This window comes from Brassica napus, chromosome A1 (genome assembly GCF_020379485.1).
Source record: "Brassica napus cultivar Da-Ae chromosome A1, Da-Ae, whole genome shotgun sequence".
In the NCBI taxonomy this organism is placed as follows: Eukaryota; Viridiplantae; Streptophyta; class Magnoliopsida; order Brassicales; family Brassicaceae; genus Brassica; species Brassica napus.
Genome location: NC_063434.1, coordinates 7,335,853 through 7,359,918, shown reverse-complemented (window position 1 = coordinate 7,359,918; position 24,066 = coordinate 7,335,853). Strand labels below are relative to the sequence as shown.

The following is a 24,066-nucleotide window of genomic DNA, read 5'->3' as shown; positions in this document are numbered from 1 at the left end:
AAGAAATATAATGTTGACTTCAAGTCGTACTGAGATAGACAAAATAAATATTCCTTCATATATACTTACTAGGTTAAGACCCGCGCCTTGCGCGTGATGAACATTATATATATAAATTATTTTATATATTATATGTTTATAACATATTATGAAATAATAAATATATATTGAATAATTAAAAAGTCATTATATACTACTTATATAATTAAATTGGTGCGAACATATAAATAAATTTTATAAATCAGAAAAATATTTTTTTTATTTGATATGATATATAATTAAATTTAAATGATAGTAACATATATGTGGTAAATTTTAATATTAATATTTATTAGATGATGCTTTTTGCTCATAGTTTTTTTTATCATTTGTATCTGTTATAGCAAAAAGTCTAATTAGTGATAACAAAATTTTTACTGTGGGATTAATGGTTTAAATAATGTATAATATTTTAAAAAATTAAGTTGTCAATATTTTTCAAATTTTTTATCAAAAAAATGTTCAAAGTAAATTTCAAAATTAAGATATTTATGTATTTTTATATGGCATATAGTTTAATTTAAAATGATACATATATTTATATATCTTTTATTTTTGATACTTATTAAATGAGACTTTCAACTTATATTATTTTTTAATTATTTGTATCATGTCATAACAAATGTTTTAAATCATAGATCACAAAATTTGAATGTGAAACTTTTAACAGTTTTAGTAATTTATACTCGTTTTTAAAAATTCAAAATATAATATATAAATAATTTTAATAATTTTTATTATATGGTTACTATGATTGTTTAATTTATTTTAATAGTTTAAAATGAAACAAATATAATTATAATACACACTTATTTTTATCAAATCTTTATTATTCAAAATCATTAATTGTTATATATACTTTAGCCACATTAGGCAATTCCGTAATTTTATTTAAGGAAATAATGAAGCACATTAATAATGTATTTATTGTGGTTTAATAAAAAGCTTATTATATATTTAGATGAACCAACATATTTCTCTAAGGATTCTAAGAATCATTCTAGTGATGACACGTGGCTACAAAAAAATGTTGCAATGCTTCTCAAATAATATATAGGGGATATATATATATTTGTTGTTAATAACCAGCTTGCAAAATTATCCCTTCAAATCAGCTTCACATGTAAAATGGTATAACAATAAACCATTGTGCTTCTTTTATTTTCTTTGGATTAAGGATTCGGTTTTGTCTAATAACCAGTTTTTTGGCTACGGTCGTAACGTTTTATCGATTAACACCACCATATTTTTCCTCTCGGGACATTAAAGATAATTTTTTTAGAGTTCCAAAAAAAGGAGTAGTAACTAAGATCGTTGTTCAATTTTAACAAAATTATTTATTTTGGTAAAATACAATCTAATAATCTTTTTGTTTTGTTATTTTGAACAGTGTGCTCGCCAAGAAGACATCAACCTTAATACTAAAACCAAAAAAACAAGAAGACTTCAACTGATTATTTTAAAAATATAAAATAGTTTGAGACGCCCCTCCGTACACTTTCCTTAAACTCTTTCCTTTTGAACCCCAGGCTAAAGTGTTCGATACGCCCCTCCGTACACTGTTACATACCCGTTTTCGATTTTGTAGCACTTATATTATCCTTGGTTACCTTCTTATCTTTCCTTTTTTCCCCAAAAATTTATATTCTCATATTTTATTTTGGCTATTTGTAAAGACTTTGCTCCAATATTTTCTTTAATGTCTCCTAAGACCAAAAAGATGGTTATTTGTTTTTCTAGTTCAATTCTTGCAACTGAAATTAAATCATTTTCACTTTCTGTTCAAAATTTATATATGATAACATTTAAATGTATAGTTCATACACAGAGGTGTGCCTGCAGTATATTGAAAAAGACATTCGCTTTAGGCCTCGATTAATATGAGCTTTTTTAAGGCCCCAAAATTTAAAATAATTTATAATCTAATGGTTTAGATTTATTTTTTAAAAACCATTTTCACATAGTAGACTAACTAACCTTCTGAATTCATGTATTTTTTCCTATATGACATAATATAGCATAAACTTATTTTTTTTATTAGATTTGTGTATTTGGTAAAAGCGATATATCATATTGCAAAATTGTTTTCATGATAATTGTAATAAGTTTATTTTTAAAATTTGCCTACTCTTCGCATGGCACTGTTCATACACACGGTAATATACCTTTTCATACATTTATATTGAGGCAAGTTTCCTACTGAAGTTTTGAGAATAATATGTTAAATACTGTATCTAATTATATTCTTTAGCGGTATTATACTTTTCAAACACAAACTTGATCAAAACTAATGTGAAACTATGGTCCGGGAAAAATATTTATTAAGACCATCAATAAAGGATATGTATAATTATCCATGCATATATCGGACATGAGTGTTAATATCAAACCAATTTGTTTTTTTTTTAACAATCTGTTACATATAAAGGAAAATTAATATAATAATAGAAAACTAATATAATAAAAGTCTTTGGTTATTTCTTTACGCAATGAGATTTTCTTTAGAAAGGGCACTATATGATAATAAAAATTATAGATCTGCTATTTACACTTTTCAGTGGATGTGAATTCTCCACATTTTAAATGTTTAAAACTCAGTTTGAAACTTGGTTACATATATTCTCAGTGGACGGAGAAGTAAAACACACATATATCCATCTCGCCAATTGGATTTGGAATATAAATTGGCGCAACTGACTCACTGGAAGAGTGAAGAAGCGAGAATGTTTCAAGTGTCACGATCTATTTAAAAAAGAAAAAAAAAAGACATTTCGGACCAGAATCTAAGACCAGTCGGCCAAACTGTGGTTTTTATTAACATGCGACACTTACGCTTAAAAATAGAGTAACAATCTATTCGTGGATAGTGAAGCTCGTCATATACGTTCACATGAGGTCTAATTTTTGAGTTAATTAGGACATAATGTATATGGGAAACTATTTATAGTGCAAAAAGAGAGTGTAAAAAGAGGGAATTAGCTGTTCCCATGTGAGTTCACTGAGTTGTACAGAAGAGATTGTTGTTCCCGGAACGTCCGACGGATGCAGATAATATGGGGAAAGTAACTAACTCTCTTTCGGCTTGGATTCTTCGATGGAGGATTTCGGTCACTCATCTTTCTTGGTGTTTAAGGAGAAAGAAACTCTCTTTGAAAAGAGACTCTCACGCGCTAAATTTTGATCTAGCTATCTCTGCTACCATATAATCTTAGGATCGATTGATTTATTGCGTGACCATAAGGTCTACATTATTATACCGGGTTGTTTCTCCTTAAAGAGCTCTGGAGGACTAGCCTTGAAATTTAACAGCTCGTCTCTACAAGTAGACGCCGTTGCAAGCGTAGAGCCAATGTTAATGTTAAAGGTGTGGCTGCCAAAGTTGGACAACTTATGAGGATTTATTTAGGTCGACAGTCGACTGACTTGTTCTTTTTTCGTGAAACGAATTAAATCTTTGCTAAATATTCACATTCACGGATTTTGTTTTATTTTCTTTCCTTTGTTGCCGTAGTACTAGTTGCTAAATAGGTAATGTGCCATAATTAAATAATTCTGCTAGCAAAATTTGCAAATTTACATTTATTTTAAAGGAAGTAAAACAACACAAATATGGAAAGTATCACACCAAATTCTGCTATCGAACGTTGACTTTAAAAAGACCCGGTCCAAATCGTAATATTCGACCCGGTTCAATGTTCAAACCACCGGTTTGGGTCGGTCTAGAATTTAATTAAAATCAGTCAAAATCTTTTGGTGAATTCGTTGACGTGAGATTTTGACCGTCGGAGGTTGGCAGCACTCCGAGTCCGATTCGTCGTCTCAGGGCTGGCGACTATATGAATTTCCGGTGTGAACGTGAGTTCTCTCTCTATATGGAGCTCATGTGTTGAACTAAGTATTTTATTTAATCTTGGAAATTTACATGAATATGACCCGGTTCAACGATATTTGTCCGGAGTTGCGAACCGGTTCTACAATCTCTAATTTACGGTTACGCGTTTGTAGCTGGCTTCAACATTCAATAGGCCCCAGTTGGAATGAAAATGAGTTTAAGAAAGAAGAGATAGTTCGCTAATATAGGTTGGATTTAGGGGTATGTACGCGAATTTTCTTGTTGATTTGATTTACTTCTGTGATGGTGACTTCTTATACTGATAACTGATAAGCAAAATGTTATTTAGTATTGAGTTATTAACATAAATAGACACTTTCTATCTTTTTATTACACAATCAGACACATTCAACTACTGAGGTAGTTTGTGGAAGTAAAATGACAGCACTAACCCCTAACGACATTCACCTTTTGTGGTGTGTGAAAAAAGATTTAATTAGTTTAAAATATTTCAAAGGCACAATATCTTTTTCTTTCTTTTATTTACAGCCATACCTTTTTTATTAATAAAATTGTTTTTTTTTCTTTTTCATCACCTTCTTCCTCTCTCTCTCTGTGTCGATAAAATGGTTTTGATGGTGGGGTTTTTCTGCAAAGTCTTGATTCGTTGACTCTAACTTATTCTTCTCCACCTCTACCTTCAACCTCCACAAGAATAACCACAAGAGAAAGATCATAAAAACGAGTTGTAACCATAAGTACAAATGAAGGCAAAGGAAAAGTGGCTAAGAAATCCGATGTATCTCCACCTCCTGCTCAATCTCCGTCTCAGCCACAGTTGAAGCTAGATGATGTAAATCCGGAGAGATTGGAACTAAGTTGACGGCAGCTTGGCGAGGTAAGATTATCCATGTGTACGCCTCCTATAAGTTGTCCATGTGTACGCCTTGTGTAAATTGTCCATGTGGACGTCTCAGTTGTCCATATGAACGATATTTGGTGGGAATGCCTTGCTACTAAGTAATATTCTTATGGTTTTTTTTATTATGAAAGCCATGTATAAAAAATATCAAATGTTGTATTGCCCATACATATAATCTTGAACACTTGATTGGTATTTTGACTGAGGTGAGCTTAAGAAATCAGAATCAGTTGTAAGCACTCCACTCTATAAACGATTCCCATACATCACTCACATACTTTACAAATTTTTCTCATCTGTTAACTCACATACTTTGCAAACTCCAACCTTTTTTTCATCAGAACCTCTCACATTTCAAATACATATGAGCCTATGGCCATCATTACCAAAACCTTCTGAAAACCAAACCTTTTGCGTTATTTTTGTTATTTCCAGTTTTCTTTGGTTTTCTTTAGTCTCAGCACTCTGTCGTGTATGTCTTTGCTGTTAATTTTGTCTACGTCTCCGTTGTTGTCTATGGTCGATGTCGCATGTCTCCACTGTGGTATGTCTTCGCCATCATCTACATCTCTACAGTCATTGATACAGCTTCTGTCAATGTCACCGCGCTTTCATCTACATATTCACCGTGCTTTGCCCTCATCTACGTCTACACCGTCATCTACGATATAGCTGCTGTCTTCATCACTGAGCTTTGCCATCATCTACGTCTTCACCGTCATCTATGTTTTTGTTGTCATCGATCCAATAGCTTGATGTATCTTAAATTATAGATTAAACAACATAGATAAATGATTTAAGATAAGCTCTCTGGACAAATGATTTTGGAGAAAAAGATTTTGATTTAGAAAAAAAATAGAGTTTTGAAGAAAGAAGATGAAGAAGAAAGATAATGAAGAAGAAAGATAAAATTGTATTTCCCAATCTACCAACGTGTTTTGACTTTTTTAGTTAGGATAGAACTAAATTGAATAAACAGTAAATAAATAAAGGAAGAGAAAGGATATGTTGGAAATTTGTATGCTCAATATGTATCGATCAGTGTGAAAAACTACCTCAGGAGTTAAAAGTGTCTGATAGTGTAATAAAAAGATTCACTGTAATTGTTTCTTTAGTATTTTTTTGTGACCGACATGTAATCAAAAAGTTCACCAAGTGGAAACGAAAGACATTCCTACACGTAAACTACTTGTAATGTTTGAAAATTCGGTATTTTCTTCACAACATATATGCACAGATGGATGCATATAGACAATGTGCTCGTTATGCCGACGTTGAGTTAGTATGAATCATTGTTCTTATGTAACATACGGCTATAAGCTTCCTGATATTGTTGATATGATGAGTGAAGAAGATTCAGAGACCTACATAAGGTCAAATACAAGGCTCATATTAGCAAAATCTAATACAAAAACCAAATAAAATTGAATCCGTAAACATGAGGACAGTGTAGTAGCGTGACATGGAAGTAATGCCACCGAATATAAGGGTTTAGTCAGGCGCTTTGTATTAAAAGAATAAGCAGCTTCCGTAACCGAGCGTGTTTGCTATATAGTGGTTAGGATTGTTTTATACTCACGATAAGATATTGACCAAATTGTTTTTATCTTATTTTGTAATTTGTTTTGATAAACTTTACATTAAATCTTTAAATATATGAACGTAATATCTAGATTATCGACAGCTCGGTTTCATGTATTATTTCTTCGGTATCAATAATTAGGTTACTAATTCTTATACTAGCGTACAGTTGGGATTTTATATTTTCTTTCATTTTATATCAAAAGATTTTTTTACTAATTGAATAAAATATTTACTGGCCCCACCAAGATATTATATTAATTTCTCTATAGATAATGTTTTAAATCTAGTGATTTCATATCCAACATTTTTAATGTGTTAAAATATTTGCTGATTTATTAATCTAATTTTTTTCAATTGATTTAAGTAACACTAATTAATATTAAGAATAAACTAGGAGCGTGAATAGGCAATAAAATGTCTCATAAATCCGGAGGCTTTTTCATGTTTTTTGTCAAAGAAGTAAAAAAAAAGACGAGTTTCCTTGTACGATATGGTTTGTGATTTTTTATGAATATAAATACAAAAAGTTTGATTAACAACCAAAAATAACCATTAAAAATTAACGTGGTTTTGATTTTCATCTCTTTGATAAAGTCGCCTGCCTTGGCAGCCCAGTGTTTCTTCTTCTTCTTCTTTCGAGCTTTTTCTGAAAATTCTCCCTATTTTTTCTTGTTCAACACAAAGCCTCAAGAGCTTCCCAGGCAGGAGGATCCTATCAAAAGTAAGGACCTTTAAGGTAAAGATCGAAGCTTTTTTGCTGTGTTTCTGGTAATTTAGTCTTCTTACTTCGTATTCCCCTTTCCAAAAGAAGTACCTATATTTTGTTTTGTATGATCACGAACTCTGTTTGTTCTCTTTTTATTTTTTATTTTGGTAGTTTTGAGGTAGAAGGTTTTTTTGTTGTTGTTCTGTTTCAACCCACTTGGTTTAGTTTCTTGTTCTACTGTCTCTTGTTTTTATCTCTCTGTTTTTCTTTCTTTTTTTCTTAGTCAATTAGGGTTTTGTAATTGATTTTTGGTAGTTAGTCTCTCTGGTATAGTAAACCTAATTGAGGGTTTACTAAACTATCATGCTTAATTTTCTTTTATCTGTAAGCTTAAGATGTTCTAAGGATCATATTACTTTCCATGACTAATACTATTGATATCTATATAGTTTTGAAATTTGATTACACAAGAGTGTATGTACAATTGTATTGTTTTTGAATCTCATGGCTAGCTATTATCTCATCGTTAGTGCAAAGCTATACGTTACATTGAAGTGTTTAAATGTGGTTTCTCAGTTACAAAGTCATGATCATAGAGCTCGTTTTAATATATTTGTTCTGGTACTTTCAGGTCTTAGGAACTCACTGATATTCGAATAGTCGAAAACTTGGTATAACCATCCAAAGAATGGGTTGCTGCTGCTGTTGTTTCCCGATTCTACCCGAAGTAAAACTCTCTTCTAAATGATTCTGAAAATCTTGTTTTGGTTTTACTCTCTTGTTGATGTTTTTATTGTTGTTTTTGTGCAGAGCTCAAGAACTATAGATGAGCATGTTCCTCTATCTCGTGCCCCTCCTTCCTCTGTTGTACCTACAGGAGAAGTAGATAGAAATTTGGCCTCTAATCTATACACTTCTCTTCAGCCGCCTCTTCCTGTATCAGTTGCGCCTAGAAATCTTCAAACTCCATCGAAACTCCCAACAACTCAGACCAACTCGAGCGAAGGGTCTCGTGTAATCACAACAAACAGTGTTCCGGAAAAGGTTTCAGAAAAGGAAACATGGCGTGCTGATGATTTTACTGATATTGATCTAAAGAAAAAGAATAGAGAAACCATCGACGAGTGTCCAATTTGCTTAGAAGGTATGTTTTGTTTTTATCATTCAAAGTTGCATAACCAAAGATAGCTTTAGTTAAATGTCTTCATATTCTTCATTTTGTGTTCTGTCTTGCAGAATATGATTTTGACAACCCGAAGTTGCTCACTAAATGTGGCCACGATTTTCATCTCGCGTGCATCCTTGAATGGATGGAAAGAAGCGAGGCTTGTCCAGTCTGTGACAAGGTTTGTGTCAGTTCAAAAACTCCATTTACCACATGTTTTCTTTTACGAGTCACTTTGACAACAGTGTCTCTTTCTTTTGTTCTTTGAGCAGGAATTGGTACTCACTGAGTCATAATCAAGACAAAGAAAGGTACAGAAGATTTGATTAGGTGGCATTAGGTGATAGTGTGGTGGTATATGGTGAAACATTGTTTGCTCTATTTCATTCATCATTTATGAAGTTTCCTTTTGATTGTTTTTTTTATCTTCTTACCAATCTTTGGATTATTCACATCAGACAAAAGATACAGAAGAAGACATTAGCATGTAGACAGAAATTACATTTTGATTGTTTAATATACTTTGAAAAATTCTTGATTTGTTTCTAAATCAGTTTGAGAATAGCCTGAAAATACAGAGATTTTTACTGTGTAAAAAGAAGGATTCTCTGACAATTTTTCTTACATAATAATAGTTTTCTTTATTACTAAAGCCTCTGTATAAATCTAACTCTTATAACTAAAAAATAATGATAATTATGACAAAACCAAGAAACTCTAACCTTTTATAACTTTTACAACAAGACACAGCCCTAAGAAACCTCTATCTATCACGGCGAACTGTTCTGAATCTGATGAACATTGGATAAGAGTCTAGTTAACTTACTCAACGTCTCTCGAGCCGACACAGTCGCAGGATGATCCTCTCCTGAGATCGAAGTTCTTATAAAGATGGCTTTTCTAATCAGATCATCAGCCACACCGAACTGCCCACCTCTTAACATCAGCTTAGCTCGAGTCTCTAACACAGTGGCTCGAGTCAGCGCAAGCTCTTCCCAAAGAACAGGGTTTAACTGTGCGCTTGTCTGAACCGGTCTCCAACAAAGAGACTTATCTAGCCACTTCTCCACCGGCGTCACCAGCGTTTGGTCAGCCGCTTCGAGAGCGTTTGTGCAGACTCTAAGCAGCTCAACAGCAGCGCTGCACCGCGAAAACGTTATGAAAGTTCTAATCGCTAGAGGCAAGATTACTTGCTTCACAAGAAACAGCAGCTCTGTTATCTTCAGCTGAATGGTTGGAGCTTCGTTGCCGAAACCGAACAGCAAGAAGCATACCCCCCACATCTGCTCTGCTGTTTCAACCGTCGAGCCGCGGCTTATCACGGCTCGAACCATAGCCGGAGCATTCTCATTCACCACTACTCGATTCCTCGCGTAGAGCTTCACCAGCTCGTGTATCTGTATAAACCCTAGCTTGACGCTGCTGGTTCTAGCAATGTTGAACCTAAGCAACATAGAAGCAGCTTCAGCTCCTGATCGTTTCGACTTAGAAGACGCGAAACCACAAGTTATAGCCCGTCGCAGTCTCCTCCACAGCCGTTTCGGACCCTTATGTTTCTCAGGGAGTTTATAAGCAGCCAAAGCTAACAAAGAAGCTGGTACAGCCCCTGGAGCTAACCACCCGCCCGCAACGACCATTCTAGTAGCCAAACTCCTCGGTCCATCCGCGTGATCAAAGATCGAAAAACACACTTCAAACAGCTGCAACAGAAACACACTTCTTCTCAACAAGCTCCCATCCCGACCACTAGACATCTCTCTCAACGGCATTCTGTTTATAGTATCCAAAAGCCTGCTAGGGTTGATAGGAAGCTCCGACAAAATCGCTCCCACGACAGCTAATCCCAACGTTAACCTCCCAAGCTTCTCCTCAATCGCCCTCAACGCGTCCATTTCAGGGACAGGATAGTCTTTATTAACACTGTTCCCTTGCATCAAAGCCATAGCTTCAGCGCCGGATAAGTAAGAGAGCTTCAACGGCTCCATGTTCATAACCCGGGAGAGACGCGTAGATATCAAAATATGCGTCTCTCCCCCGAACCTAGGAAGAAGATCCATCACCAGCTTCGAGTCCCACCAGTCTTTTTCGCTCTCCAAGTTATCGATAACAACCAAGAACGGTATGTTCCTCATCATCTCCTTCCTGATCCTCGAAACCGCGGCGTCCTCCTGCTCCTCAAAGCTCTTCATCCTCGTCTTATCGGAACAATTCTCGACGCCGACATCGACCTCCAAGTAGTGGTGAAGGTTGAGATAGTTCTGCCTGATGTACCGGCTCTCGCCGCCTATCCAAAGCACCATCTTGTACCTCTGGTGGTGCCTGTAAGCGAACTCGAGAAGCAGCTCGGTCTTACCGATCCCGGACTCGCCCGAGACGCACGCCACGCCTTTCCCGTAAGCGATTTTCGTCGACCGTTTCCTCCTTCTCGCGTTGTTCCGTCTTAACTCGATCTCGATCTCTTTGTCAGACTCTTTCCACACGACTTTCTCTTTCCCTTTCTTGTTGTTCCACCCTAACGTCACATTCTTCTTCTTCTTCTTCTTATTCTTCCTCATTGCCTTGAGCTCGAAGTAATCTCTCTCGGAGTCTTTCCCAACGTCTCCGAATAAAACGAACTCTAACTCAGATAACTCCTTCTTCCTCCCGACGAAACCATCGTTCCTCGGATAAGGAAACTCTTCTTTCTCAGCTTTATCGCGCCATCTGCTCAACCTCTCGACGATACTCCTCCTCCCTAACCTCATCGCCAGCAACGTAACCGCTCTGAAGACACAGTCTCTCCAGTTACCTTCGTGAGCTTCGAGCTTCCAATCATCAACTACACGAGATAAACCGTGAACAGCTTCTCTCCACTCTCTTTCAATCCCTCCGTAACACTCCCAAACCTCGCCTCCGTGCTTCTCCCACACCTCTCCTCTCTTCTCCACTATGTCGCGGACGAGACACTCTCCTTGTGAGAGATCGAAGAAGACCGGGACGAGGTTCTTCTTCTCGGAGAAGAATCTTAGCTCCTCGATAGCGTAAGGGGATTTGAAAGACTTTCTGGTGAGGACGATGACTCCGAAGGAGGCCCCGTCCATGGCTTTCTCGATGATTCGCTGTTTACGCGAGCTTCTGCACTTTCCTCTGTCCGACATGAAACAGCTCATCCCTTGGAACTCTAGCTCGGCTCTTAGCCAGTGGCGGAGCCACATGTAACGAGACGGGGGCCACTGAACCCAACAACATTTGAAAATTTAGTGTAATTTGTTAAAACCTAAGCTATATGCACCCATTTTAAATATTGTAGGTTAGTATTCATGCCCCCAACAAAATTATTTCCTGCATCCGCCACTGCTCTTAGCCAATCAGCGAACCGAAGGAGAGAAGGTTTGTTACCGTGGAGGCCTAAGAACACGTCGCAGCATCTCACCCTGTTGTAAGAGACGGAGACTGAAGATGTCTGAGTGTAGGAAGACGAGTCATGCCCTCCTCCTCTGGGGAATCTTGGGATCACGCTGCTCGAAGGTTCGAGATTCTGAAACACGAGGTCGGAGCTGGAGGTGAGGGGATCGAAGCTGTCGCGTTGAGGATCGGAGCGAGTTGATTCGGAGTGTTCTTGGGGGAGTTTGGGAGATCTTGGGGAGAAGAAGGGAGATTGGTTAGCTGAGAAGAAGGCTGCGGAGGATGATGAAGACATGTTCCTGGAGGGCTTTGTCGGATACTGATGATGTCCGAACCTGGAACTGTCACCTCGTGAATCCATAATAATAACCACTGTTTTTCCTTTATTGATAGTCTATCAAATCCCATCAATGCTGCTGCCCTATCAATCCATCGAACCTAATCTGATTTTAAAAAAAAGGAAACAAAAAAGTCAAGATTTGGACAGAACAAGGAAAGTTAACAGCTTATAGTTTGGTAAGAAATTGAACATTACACGGTGATGAAAATAGTCCACAGTATATACTTTCTATTTTTGAGTGAATAGTTGCACAAAATAAAAACACTTTCTCAAAAGCAATAATAATAAGAAGAGAAGAAATGATGATTCTTTTTATTAAGGAAAATAATTGATTTTTGAGGACGTTGCAGATCTAAGCAGAAAGGGAAATAAAATAATCACTTTTAATGAAAATGAAAGTTTTCTTATTCGTACAGAGGGATTTAGATCTGAGAACTTACATAGCTCGACGTCCTGAAGATCTTCTTGAGCTTTTTGTGTTCAAGACTCAGCCAAAGCTCAGGTACTTCAGAAGCCACTTGAATGAAGAATGAGAGAATCCACCTGAAGAAGAAGAAGAAGCCAGCTCGAATTAAAACGACGTGTGTGAAGTCTTTTAAGAGAGTGTATCAATCAATGAGAAAGGAGTTGAAAGTGAGAGGATGCAAATGAGAGAAAGAGAGAGAATAAAGAAGAAGAATTAAAACACTAGAAAAGCTTTCATAGAGTTGTAGTCGAATGCATCGCCATTTACAGATAGACTTTGAAAATGACTCTCTTTTTATTTTATTTTCTTTAAACAAAAACAGGGGAGACAAAAACTGAGATATGTCTTAATGGAATATTCAAAAGATAAAAAAAAATTCGAATTTGAGCAAAAGCCAAGATGAGAACAAGCAGTGGTTCCTAATACCCACAAGAGGAAAAATCTATCAAGCGTGGGGTTTTTAATGATTTTTGATCAATTTAGAGAAGAGAGGCTTACAGTTTTGTGTTTGAAGCAACCGAGAGAGAAGATAATATGTGTAGGAAAAGGTTAAGTCTTTAGGGGGTTCTTATCCAATAAACAGAAACATGGGCACTGTCAAATCACATAAAGAAAACACAAAGTCTCACTCTTTCCCCTCGCTGTCTTGAGATTTGGTTCTCCTGTTCGCTCTTGAAATGTTATAATTGTTACAAAAGAAGGAAGAAGAGAAGAGACAGAGAGAGATTGGGAGAAGTGAAATTTCGAAATTAAACAAACAAAGAATTGAGACCTAAAATGAAAAGAGAGATCAAGGCTTGTGGGCTCCACCTCCACATCACAATACAAGTCTCATTTTTTTCTTTTTATATATTTTTCAATCCTTTCTTTCTGTCTTGAGACTCTCTGATGAACGATATTTTTGATAAGAAAATTTCATAAGTTTAGTCTCTGGGGGTAGAAATATAAACAGAGTTTCATTGTCACGTCCCTCCCCTATCAGGATATGGGCGTCACTGTGCCTTTTCGCTGCTATACTGTTGATAATTTTTTAAGTGTATATATAGTCCAACTGATGTATTTTCTCCATCTTGCTGCACATTAATGGGTAAATACAATTTGATAAAATATTCTTGAAATAGTAAAATATTTCAAAGAATAGTAGAAAAACACTTTATTAAGTAGAAAACAACTTTGACAAAAAAAAAGTAGAAAACAACTAGAAAGAGGAGTAGATTAATTTCACTAATACGATAGTTACTATTGTGAAAAGTTTATTAAATAACAATTAACAAAAAAAATATCAAAACATAGATTTATGATATCAAATAGCTCACTGAGGTAAAATCAGCAGAAAAAAGTTTAAAATATACATTTACAGTAATAAATTCAAATTTTCTATTCAACTTTTTGTTAATTATTTTAAAAATTAGGTTAAAAATTTAAACATGTATGTTAACTTTTAAGTTTAATAATGTTTATAAAATTGGAGTAACACATAAAGAGATTAGCTAAATATATAAAACATAATATCAACTATATGACAAACATAATCAAAATAAATATTAGTATTTTCATAAATAATTAAATATGATGCGATTCAGATTTTTTTTTTGCCAAATGCAATTCAGATTATAATTAAGGTTTTATGATTATAAATTCTATGTGAATTAGACGACAAAGTCACAAAGTATTTAATCAGCTGTAAAACCAGTTACATAACTGTCAAAAATAGTTACATTTAACTACACATGTGGTTTAGTACGTAGTAGATGGATTCTGATGAGTTAAACGACTCTAGTTCGAAATAACCCTACGATATTAAACATGTGTGGTCATGCTGATATAAATCATTTTTTAAATCTTTTTTTAAATATCCGAGAAAAAAGTAATCTGTGGATTGTACTTTTTGGAGATTAATTAGTCAGAATTCTTTCATAGATTTTGTATCCCTAATTAACAAAAAAAAATAGTTACATATAGCTAAAATTTATTTGAATTATATTTAATTGCATGGTAAGTTTCGACCGAGATTTGATAAATTTTTATAGTGTATAGATTTGGGATTTTTTTTTCTTTTTAACAGTACTCTTTTTTCTTCTTCTTTTTTTGCTTATAACAGTACTCTTTTCTCAAACATGAATTGTAACGTGTTAACGAACAAATGATTATATTTGCAGTAGTATGACTGAAAATATATAATTATAAAAAATGATTGAAAATGTTAATCGTATGATTGTTACTTGTATATGTTGTTGACATTGACAAAATGACAATATATATATATGACTTTAAAATCTACATGAATAGTTGACACAACAATAAACGTTGTGACGTGCAAGTCGTAACCAAAAGGAATCACGTAGATAAATTCGTTGCATGAATTATCCATTAGAAATGGAATATGGTGGGGCTTTATCAATAACAACGATATGAAACTTATTAATAGATAACTATTAGTAGTTTATTGTACTATTACTATTATGACGAACCTTGCATAGTTGAATACTTGCATTACAATAAACAATCTATTAATTAGATCATTTCTTTGTTAATTTGCCTACTAACGGTCGGGTCAATTCAAATTGATAGATCACACGTTCTATATAATGGCACGACAATATTAGAAACATATTATAATCGTTTGGTTTGATTTTTCTATTAATTAAAGTGTGCTTCTTATTTGTTTGTTTATGACAATATACTTCCATTTGACATAACATTTGATTTGATTCATACATTTTAACGTACTATACATCTACTATTCAAATGATCTCAAAGATTTGTTGCTTTTGTTATACTTACAAGCTAATTTAAATATGACATAAATAATTCGATAATATGTAGTACTAATTAAGGCTTCTTTTTCATTCGGTTAATTCATGTGCGAATATTAAACCATATATATTACATTCATGATTCTATCTACCTAGTCCATAAGAAGTCGTAAAACTAATGTTCTAGTCTGATCGGAATGACACACATGTTATCACATTTGGGTCGTAATTAGTATTAATCAGACGTGTTGACGACAAATGTTTTTGTGGGTGGGTCAATAATTGAAGACGTAGACCTTCCCATGAACGCAGTTCATGCAAGTCTCTGCCGTTCCAATCAATAATTATTGAGCCCCTTAAATAAATTCCATTACATTATGTTTATGATATGTATATATTTATGCTAGAGCCTTAAAATTGGGCTTACAGCTTAAATTTTGGTTAACAAAGAAGACGAATAATCTAGACGTGGCTCAATTTGCAAAAGGGTTTAACTACTAAACGTATAATACGTATAATCTGAACTAGTTTCAATTATAGTAGATGTATTACATTTTTCTTTTTTCTTCTTCTTTTTGTACCCCTTATGATTGCTTGGTCAAAGCTTGGCAATGAACTAATGCCTAGCCCTAACTCGAATCTTGAGAAGATTAGATGGTTATACAATGTAGTAAGATGTGAAATCAACAATAGGCAACTGTCTTGTTATTGACACCATATGTTTTATTGGGAGTCACAAAACCAACTCAATGATATGTGTTGTTTTCATGGTACACCGAATGATGTTCGATGTTTCCCTCGTTGCTTCCCAAGTCGGTCCAAAAGATGATTTTGTATCTACATGCTCACTCCCCCACGTGTCTTCACGTGATATTTAACCTACGGTCATGATTCCTTCGACCACTCCATTTTCACCCGAGTCATCCACGGCTCCAAATTAGCGCGTCTGCAACACTCGCACTTCAAAATTAGAAAGTGGCCCATCATCTTCATGAAAGCACACTATTAGGTTAAAAATGAAAACAAACGCTTTAGGTTTATCTTAATTAAGAAAGAAAACTGGGCTTAACCAAAAAGAGTAACGTCAAATGAGCTCTCTCAATTATGGAGCTTAGTTGTACTATAATTTACCTTTGATGTCAAACTGTAGAAAAGTACGTATTATATAGTAAAATGTTATACTGTATGCACGGCAGAAGCATACAACGAATGCGGCCGAATGGTACATGTACTTATGATAATACAACATGCATGATTGACTTTTTGGTAATAGTAAAATGTAATAAGAAATATGGAACTTACTATTACCAAAAATAAATTACATTGTAGTACCACGGATTAGTTTGCATAGAGAGTAAAACCAAGGTGTGAACTAGTATCCTTTGGCTGCTCTGCTCAGAGAGTTCTGAAATATTACTATTGTATATTCATTATTAGTGCAACCCCCAACGAGCCGATCTATGATTGTGAAACATGTTATTTTGAATATAGTTTTTCTATTTATTTATAAATAAAGGGTGTGAACGTTGTTTTTTCCATCTAAATTTCATTGATAACATTAGAAAAATATAAGGTTGAAACATTGAAGCCGGCGGAACAGATAGATTTCCCTGAAAATTAAATCCAAAAAGGATCGAAAACTCAAACACACGGGTGATACATGAACAACTAAAATATAAGCCAAATCCTAAACTCTTTCAACAAACCCATAAACAAATCAACACTAACTAAAAGGGGCAAAAACTTAACAATCTATGACTAACCCGATTTCTTACTATGAACTAAGCAAGATAAATTTCTACAAAAAAAAAACAGAGACTTTATTTGAACCCCAAGTTCACAATGACAATGTTCTTTTACTAGAGATAAGTATAAATAATTAAATATATATAAAATATGTTCCCTCTTAAATTAGAAACCCATCACCTCCAAAATGTAAAGAGGTCTATGATTATTGATTGGACTTCTTGGAAGTTAACTGTTTTGATGTTTCTGACGATAGCAATGAATTGTAATGTTTCATTGTCACTGAATCTAGTGACAAATATTATACCTCTTCAAACTGGAGCATGTGAACTTCATGGAAACATTTTCTTGTTGCAAACAGTATTTACATACAAAAGATAATTATAATGCACAGTTTTACTATGTCCAATGTAGCAATCACAAATAGTAGTATACTATAGATTTGAACATTTAGATATGCAAAATCATGTGAATATCGTTTGGTCCAAAATCAAACAAATAAAAAAAACTTATAGGGACAGACAATTATACATAGAGGTGTGAACAGAATTAATTACAGAGACTCTTCTATAAGAAATAACACTCCATGTCAACAAACCTGCACGTTAATGCTCCAGTCTAAACACAAAAGATTAATTTAAAACTCAAAAAGTTAATTTAGCTAAGAAGAATTATTAAAGGGTGATTTTAAACTAAACTAATCCTCACTGATATTCATTTCTGATGTCTCTTTATTAATGCATTGGTAGTACTGTCTCCCCTTAGCTTCTTCTGTTTGAATTCAAAAGTTGTCTTTAACATCTTTCTCATGATTGTTCACAAAATGTTTTAACATTTTTCTTGAGTCTCTCTGCTCTCTATTAGAATATACCAAGGAAGGTTTGGTGAAAGCTAGAAGCCAAACCGGTTAGAACCAAAACTAAACCAATATTTTGCAGAGTTGAAACTGATTCAGATTTGTTATTACATTTTATTTACTTTGGTAAAGGCTCAGATAGAAATCACAACGTAAAGATTCACTGAACATTTTAATTTGAAGTACTACTTTCTCCTGACTGGGACTCGGTAAGCTTAGTGCTGAAGTCCCAAACCTTCTTGGCCAATTCTGAATCTTTGGCAAGTGATATTGGTTTAGCAATGTTGCTGTCCAAGAAGTATTCCCCTGTAACTCCTGTAACCTGAGGACTCAATGCCACATAGCAAGTCGTTGCCGCCCCCTACAAAGCCAAAGACATGACAAACCAAATCAACACCTAAAAGCTACACCAGTTCATCTTTAACTTAACCGGAAAAATCTTGTGACCGGTTTTTAATTCATTGGTTGTTAGTGTGAGGTTTAGAATTTGGAAGCATACCTGCGGAACAGTCTTGAGCACATATTTAGCCACTGCACCAACAGCTCCTGCATCAAACCAGTGACAGAGAAGATCAGAAGCAAATCAAAAGTATATGTGGAGTTAATGAACGTGGAATCAGAAGAAAGAAGTTATACCAGCCAAATAGCTGTTGAAGTAGCGGCCAAGATTAGTCATAATGGCTCCTGGATGAAGTGAGTTTGCTGTTATATTGACTCCATCTTCCTGTTTACATTCATACCATTATCGAAGTCAAGATAACAATGGGAACATAGATTCCTGCTCTGATAGATCCTGTTGTGTTGTAGTTTACCTTCAGTTGCTTTGTAAGCTCGTTGGCGTGCAATATATTGCAGAGTTTAGACTGTCCATATGCTCGTATGCTACTGTAACTGCAGTGGAGTCACAAAACCAAGGAACAATGTTACATTCCGAAGTAAGGATTACTATTTGGTTTCACCATTAGTACCTTGACTTGTCATTGATCTTATCAAAGCGGACTCCTTCTGGATACGAGTACCGATGAGCTTCTGAAGATAGATTCACAATCCTGCCTTCTCTTTTGCTCTCACGTGATGTGTTCTTCATTGTGTCTAGCAGTAGCTTTGTCAACAGAAAATGACCTGAAACATATGATGATGAGTTCAGAAATTTAGGACAACGTCATAATGTTGTTTTGGTTATCTAACTCACCTAAATGGTTGGTTGCGAATTGAAGCTCGACGTTGTCCTTAGAGAGCATAAAGGGACATGCCATTATCCCAGCATTGTTGCTTACAAGATTGAGAGAATTCAATAACATTACTAAACCAAGAAGTTAATAGAATTCAAAACTGATATCACGGTGTTTGTGATAGCTTACATCAAGAGGTTGAGAGGACGACCAGATGATTTGTAATCAGAAGCAAACTTCCTGACAGAGTCCATTGAGCTGAGATCTAACTCCATGACATCCAGTTTAGCTCCAGGGACACGGTTGACAATATCTTCTTTGACTTTAGCACCAGAGCCAGTGTTCCTCACAGCCATAACCACGTGCACACCACGCAGTGCAAGAACACGCGCTGTTTCCACTCCTATACCACTCGATGCTCCTGAAAACATAAAAACACACAAAACAAAAAGCCAACCTTAAAGAAACTAAACAAGTCCAGCAAGATAAATGTAGCTATTTCAATTCAGTGATAGTCTGTTACGTAACGTTTAGTTGCTTCATATGTCTACTACTAACACATCAATTATGATCAACTAAAGAAGTCAATATACCAAGAAAATAAGCAACACTTCGCAGTAGAAGAAAAATATTTGGCTCAACTGATGATGCTAGACTCTAATTTTTTTTTTTTCTTTTGCTAAAAGCTAGACTCTAATTTAGCAAAAAGGATCAGATTATTCTTGATTGAAGTACATAACTTTTTTTAGCTTTACTTTGTCTCTGTGATTGAAACAGGGACAGTAGTATATGTACAACCACATGGTTGTTTTCGCAGATCTGAAGTTATCTTCCAAACATGTTTTACATCGAATTCACCAAAAAAAAAGAAGACAACTTTTAAACAAAGACCGAATTAAAAAAAAAAAACAGACCTTGACTCAGGTAATACCCAAGTGTATAAACAATAAAAGTCAAATCTCTTAGCCTAAAGGTGAAAATCAATTTCTGAGAGAGAATCAGAGAAGACCCAACATGGGGAAATTATAGGAAAGTCAACAGCTTTAGACGAAAGAACAAGTCCATGTGTGAAGGTTATGATAGAGAAGAAAGAAAGAAAGGAACCTGTGACAATGGCAGTGAGGCCAGTTCCGTCAACACCATGTGTTACTTCTTCTGCTGTGGAACGAGCCGAGAATCCAGATGCTCCTTTCTTTCCGAAAAACCACATCTCTTTTTTTGTCTGAGTCAGAGAAAGATGAAACTGTGTGAGAGAGTTAGGGTGAACGTTTTCTTCTTGAGTGGTTCATAGACTTCGCTTTTATTTTTTTTAATTTAATTTGGGTAACCTTTTTTTTGTTCATATGTGAAATGTGATCACTTTTTTTTAGTAAAAGAAAGAATAGAAAGCGATGAGAAGAAGATAGAATCCCTCACGCAAGTGGAGAGAAAGGTTGAAAGATGTGCAAATCCAACTCAAATTGAGCTTACGTCACGTCACACCTTTGGAACCAAAAGTCTCAAAGTTTTCATTTTTAACGACTTTTACAAAATGTCTCCCAACAGTTCATTACCTTATAATAACTTGGACAAAGTTTGTGTGTTTGTTTACTTAGATCAAAGAGTCAAGCCGGTCTATAGTGGCTCGTAGTTGACTTTACTTTCTGACCAAACTTGTTTATTTCTTACTGGTTTTCAACAGAGAAGCAGAACAATGAGAACGCTACATAAGTAGCTTTGATTGCATCACAAGATCCCATTAAGTTAGTAGTTTGTGGCTCAAGTCGAAGCAGTGTTTGCCATTGGTGTTAATCTCGCAAGCTCACAACTTGTTGCCATTTAAATCATAATCTGATGTGTGATGTGTCGATAGGTCCTGCTTAGTGGCTTCAGATGTTAAAACAGTCATGTATCAGAATAAAACAGTGAGCTAATGAAATTTTACTGGAGAGATTTGGGAGGGGACTCGATGTCTCCGACTTGGAGAGACCATAAGCTATACAGCACACTTCCACAGTGCAATGGATATCACTAGCCCAGGCCACTCAAAACGTCTTGAACGTTTGTTGACCCCGTCCAGGTATGTATCTTTTCAGGTTAGACTTTCTGTCTTATTTGATACTGTACAAGTGCTAGCTGTCTCAGAGAGTTTCCAATGTGGGATGTCAAAGGCTAAACTGAAAAAAATCCTAATTGTTTCCACTGTTTTTCATGTGCAGTAGTATTAAACTAATGACGAAAGGCAATGAGACTGTTCTAATAAACTCTTACATAGTCAATGTGGAACAGAACCACCCCATATCAGTGGTTTGGATTCCAGTACTAATCATAGTGTTCATTAAGCTTTAGAAAAATCACTCAGAAAATAATAAGGTTGCAATACTAGGAATGGAGAGTAATTTGTTTTCTCCTACTATGACTGAAATTAGCCTCTTCCTATACCGTTGAACCTATAATTGGACAGACACATCCATCCATACAGATGAGTAAAATTAGCAAGGATCTCGGACCAACATTTTTGTTCATGAAAATGAACACTTCGGTAACATTTTTATGCCCAGTAGAACCATATCTTGGGTGTTTCTGGGAATAAAATAAATCTAGCACAAAGAGGCTGCTTTGAAACCTGACATCCATCTCATAAAGTTAAGACTATGGAAAATGGTAGGGGCCGCGCGAACGCAGGCCCCAACTGCCACAAATAATGACGCAGGCTCTCCCACTTGGGGAGACCTTAAGCTAAGCGCCCCTCCGTTATGTGCAATGGATGTCACTAGCTTAGGCCACTCATCTTCTTGATCATGAGTTGACCCCGTCCAGGTAAGTACTTTTCAAGGTTCGACCTTCGTGTTCTTTTATACTAAGCGAAAGAGGAGTGTGCATCTCAAGACTTCCGATGTGGGACGAGCGCTAACGGACATTTCAATTGTTTTTAACTTTTTATTAGCCATAGTTTATATCTTGATGGCCCTCAACTTAGGGCCCTCCTTCATGACTAGCCCAAACATGCTGCAGTATTATACGAAACAACATGTCCATATTATTTGACATTGTAACTATCATCTATCTGTTAGTGTTATTCTTTTCAACAACAAATAAAAAAAGACACTGTACAACATGTATTTATAAATTAGAGGCCATGAGTTCAGTCACAACTCGATATGCACATTACATAAATATATTTTTAGTAATACCGATCTCTACCATGCCACCACCTCGACCTACATTCCACGAAAAGAAAAATAATTCATTTGTTTCACTAGAATAATAAAAGAAAACTATCAATTATATATGAAAGCACTTTTAATAAAATAAATAACGAATTTCTAATTTTTTATTTTGTAATTATTGAGAGTAAATAATAAACAATTGATCTCACCAGGACTGTTCCCAACCGGGTCGAGACTTGGACATGCCGTAACGTCCGTAAGGAAAACCATAATATTGAGGGCGTTTGGCGTTTTTAAACGCGCAACACCCAACGCAGTAAATGGCGATGAGGAAGAGAACAATGACGACGTTAACTATAGAGAGTTTATGCCAATCGCGCCGCACTGTCTCTAAAACGCCAGCTCTACACGAGTCACAGTCGTAGCATAGCACCGTTGCAGCGTTGTTCCACCGGTAACAATCGGATTCTTGTTGTATTGGCGTCTCCGTGTTGTATACACACGACGTCGGTGGTTTGCAGCATCCAGACTATTTCCCAATAATATTAGAATATTTCAGTATCTTGAATTAGTATGCACAAAACTTTCATTTTATATATCTTTGTCATGCTATATCTAGTGAACACTCATTTTAGCTATTGATTTTAATACATATATAGACTATCTATATTGGAATGATTTGTCATACCCGGAGAACTACTCGTTAGATGATCAATCGAACATGTTTATTAATTATTACAAACATAGATTAAAATTAGGAGTACCTGTAGAGGAGTCAAGTCCTTTTGGAGATAATCAATAGGAGTCCAAAGAGAGAGCTTGGAGCAAGTGAGTGAGCTCAAGAGACAAGTCTTTATAGTCAACCAATAATTAGCATCCATAACCCTTGTCTTAAGCCATGGATGATATTCTTCAAGCTTAAACTCTTTATAAACCCTACCAGTCACACCCACACCACCTCCATGGCTAGTTACAATAAACCCGAAAAGGGTCAAACCCATGAGGGCAACTATGATGAAGACCATGAAAAAGAGGTACACCCACAAGACCCAAGCCACGTCGCAGCATGCACCGATCAGACCAGCTAGTGATAAGACCATGATCGCTAGGCCTAAGACCAGAAGTGGCTTCTGAAGGAAATGCTCGCATGTTGTCTTGCTCTTACCCATCCATAGAGCCGATCCTATCATAACTATGGATGAGACTAGTGTTAGAATATTCAAGAATCCTATTACTGTATTGCTCATTCTGTTCATTCTTTTTCACTCTTTTTGGTTACTCTAAATCTTTGAAATGATTCTTTGAATCTTTTTGTATGTGTGTGTACTGAACACTCTTAACTGGCTTGTCTCTCTATATATCTGACTCACATATGTTTTAGCTACTTTATAATTAGGATTTTTATAATAATATTAATCGATGTTGTTTGGTATACAATTTTAATATAATTGGGATTTTTTTTTTTCTTTTACACATATGATTGAACATAGAAAAATAAAAACATATGAATAAAAAAAGTTGATGAAATTATTCTCCCATCTTTTTATGTAATTTCTTGGTGTTTCCTACTTTTTATGTAATAATGTATGCGTCTTCACTTGCTTTAATTTCATCGCTTTTGAATCTTGGTGAGTGGCTTTATCTTTTCTCAATTGATATATTTAAAAATTTGAAATATTATTTTTATTATTTCGTAGATGTGGATGTTTGAAACTTTATATCATATCAATTCAAACTGTTGGTTGAGAGTCTTTTTCAAATAGGCTTTACGGTTTTTTTGGTTGGAACTTGGCTATTAAGAAACCTTCACTCAGTTCGACTATCGATAAAAAAGAGTCCATATTTCACGAAGTGGGACAATCACAAGCCAAACTTCTTAACCATTAAGTAACTTTTCCCTCCCAACTTTTATAGCAATTTTGCTGACGGATTAATCCGAAGTTGAATAT

General features: G+C 35.2%; 4 protein-coding genes and 1 non-coding gene across 6 annotated transcripts; 1 reads left to right on the top strand and 4 right to left on the bottom strand.

Moving 5' to 3' along the window:
- The first annotated feature begins 6,825 nt into the window (after positions 1-6,825).
- On the top strand, positions 6,826-8,781 carry LOC106441224 (E3 ubiquitin-protein ligase AIRP1). Of its 2 annotated transcripts, none has more exons than XM_022716289.2 (5): positions 6,826-7,098; positions 7,715-7,810; positions 7,894-8,227; positions 8,320-8,429; positions 8,521-8,781. In XM_022716289.2, the coding sequence occupies exons 2-5, from the start codon at positions 7,772-7,774 to the stop codon at positions 8,542-8,544; spliced, it is 507 nt and encodes a 168-aa protein (XP_022572010.1). In that variant the 5' UTR covers positions 6,826-7,098; positions 7,715-7,771; the 3' UTR covers positions 8,545-8,781. The 2 variants fall into 2 exon arrangements, with proteins under 2 accessions (XP_022572010.1, XP_013738508.1); XM_013883054.3 differs by having other exon boundaries at positions 6,828-7,113.
- On the bottom strand, positions 8,739-13,371 carry LOC106441216. The gene is made up of 4 exons (XM_048741153.1): positions 12,937-13,371; positions 12,413-12,515; positions 11,580-12,075; positions 8,739-11,412 (listed from the first exon to the last, which is right to left on the bottom strand). Exons 3-4 carry the CDS (start codon positions 11,991-11,993, stop codon positions 9,019-9,021), a joined length of 2,808 nt encoding a protein of 935 aa, XP_048597110.1. The 5' UTR covers positions 11,994-12,075; positions 12,413-12,515; positions 12,937-13,371; the 3' UTR covers positions 8,739-9,018.
- A 4,476-nt stretch (positions 13,372-17,847) lies between these two features.
- Positions 17,848-20,332, bottom strand: LOC106441208 (short-chain dehydrogenase TIC 32, chloroplastic-like). Its single transcript, XM_013883032.3, has 8 exons — positions 20,073-20,332; positions 19,158-19,389; positions 18,989-19,068; positions 18,765-18,918; positions 18,609-18,687; positions 18,433-18,520; positions 18,296-18,342; positions 17,848-18,157 (listed from the first exon to the last, which is right to left on the bottom strand). The coding sequence occupies exons 1-8, from the start codon at positions 20,176-20,178 to the stop codon at positions 17,969-17,971; spliced, it is 975 nt and encodes a 324-aa protein (XP_013738486.2). The 5' UTR covers positions 20,179-20,332; the 3' UTR covers positions 17,848-17,968.
- Positions 20,333-21,611: 1,279 nt separating this feature from the next.
- Positions 21,612-21,775, bottom strand: LOC125579302. Its single transcript, XR_007317288.1, has one exon. It is a non-coding gene; the product is annotated as a U1 spliceosomal RNA (small nuclear RNA).
- On the bottom strand, positions 21,612-23,467 carry LOC106374447 (tetraspanin-5). Its single transcript, XM_013814473.3, has 3 exons — positions 22,882-23,467; positions 22,327-22,646; positions 21,612-22,168 (listed from the first exon to the last, which is right to left on the bottom strand). Exons 1-3 carry the CDS (start codon positions 23,371-23,373, stop codon positions 22,132-22,134), a joined length of 849 nt encoding a protein of 282 aa, XP_013669927.1. The 5' UTR covers positions 23,374-23,467; the 3' UTR covers positions 21,612-22,131.
- Positions 23,468-24,066: the final 599 nt, after the last annotated feature.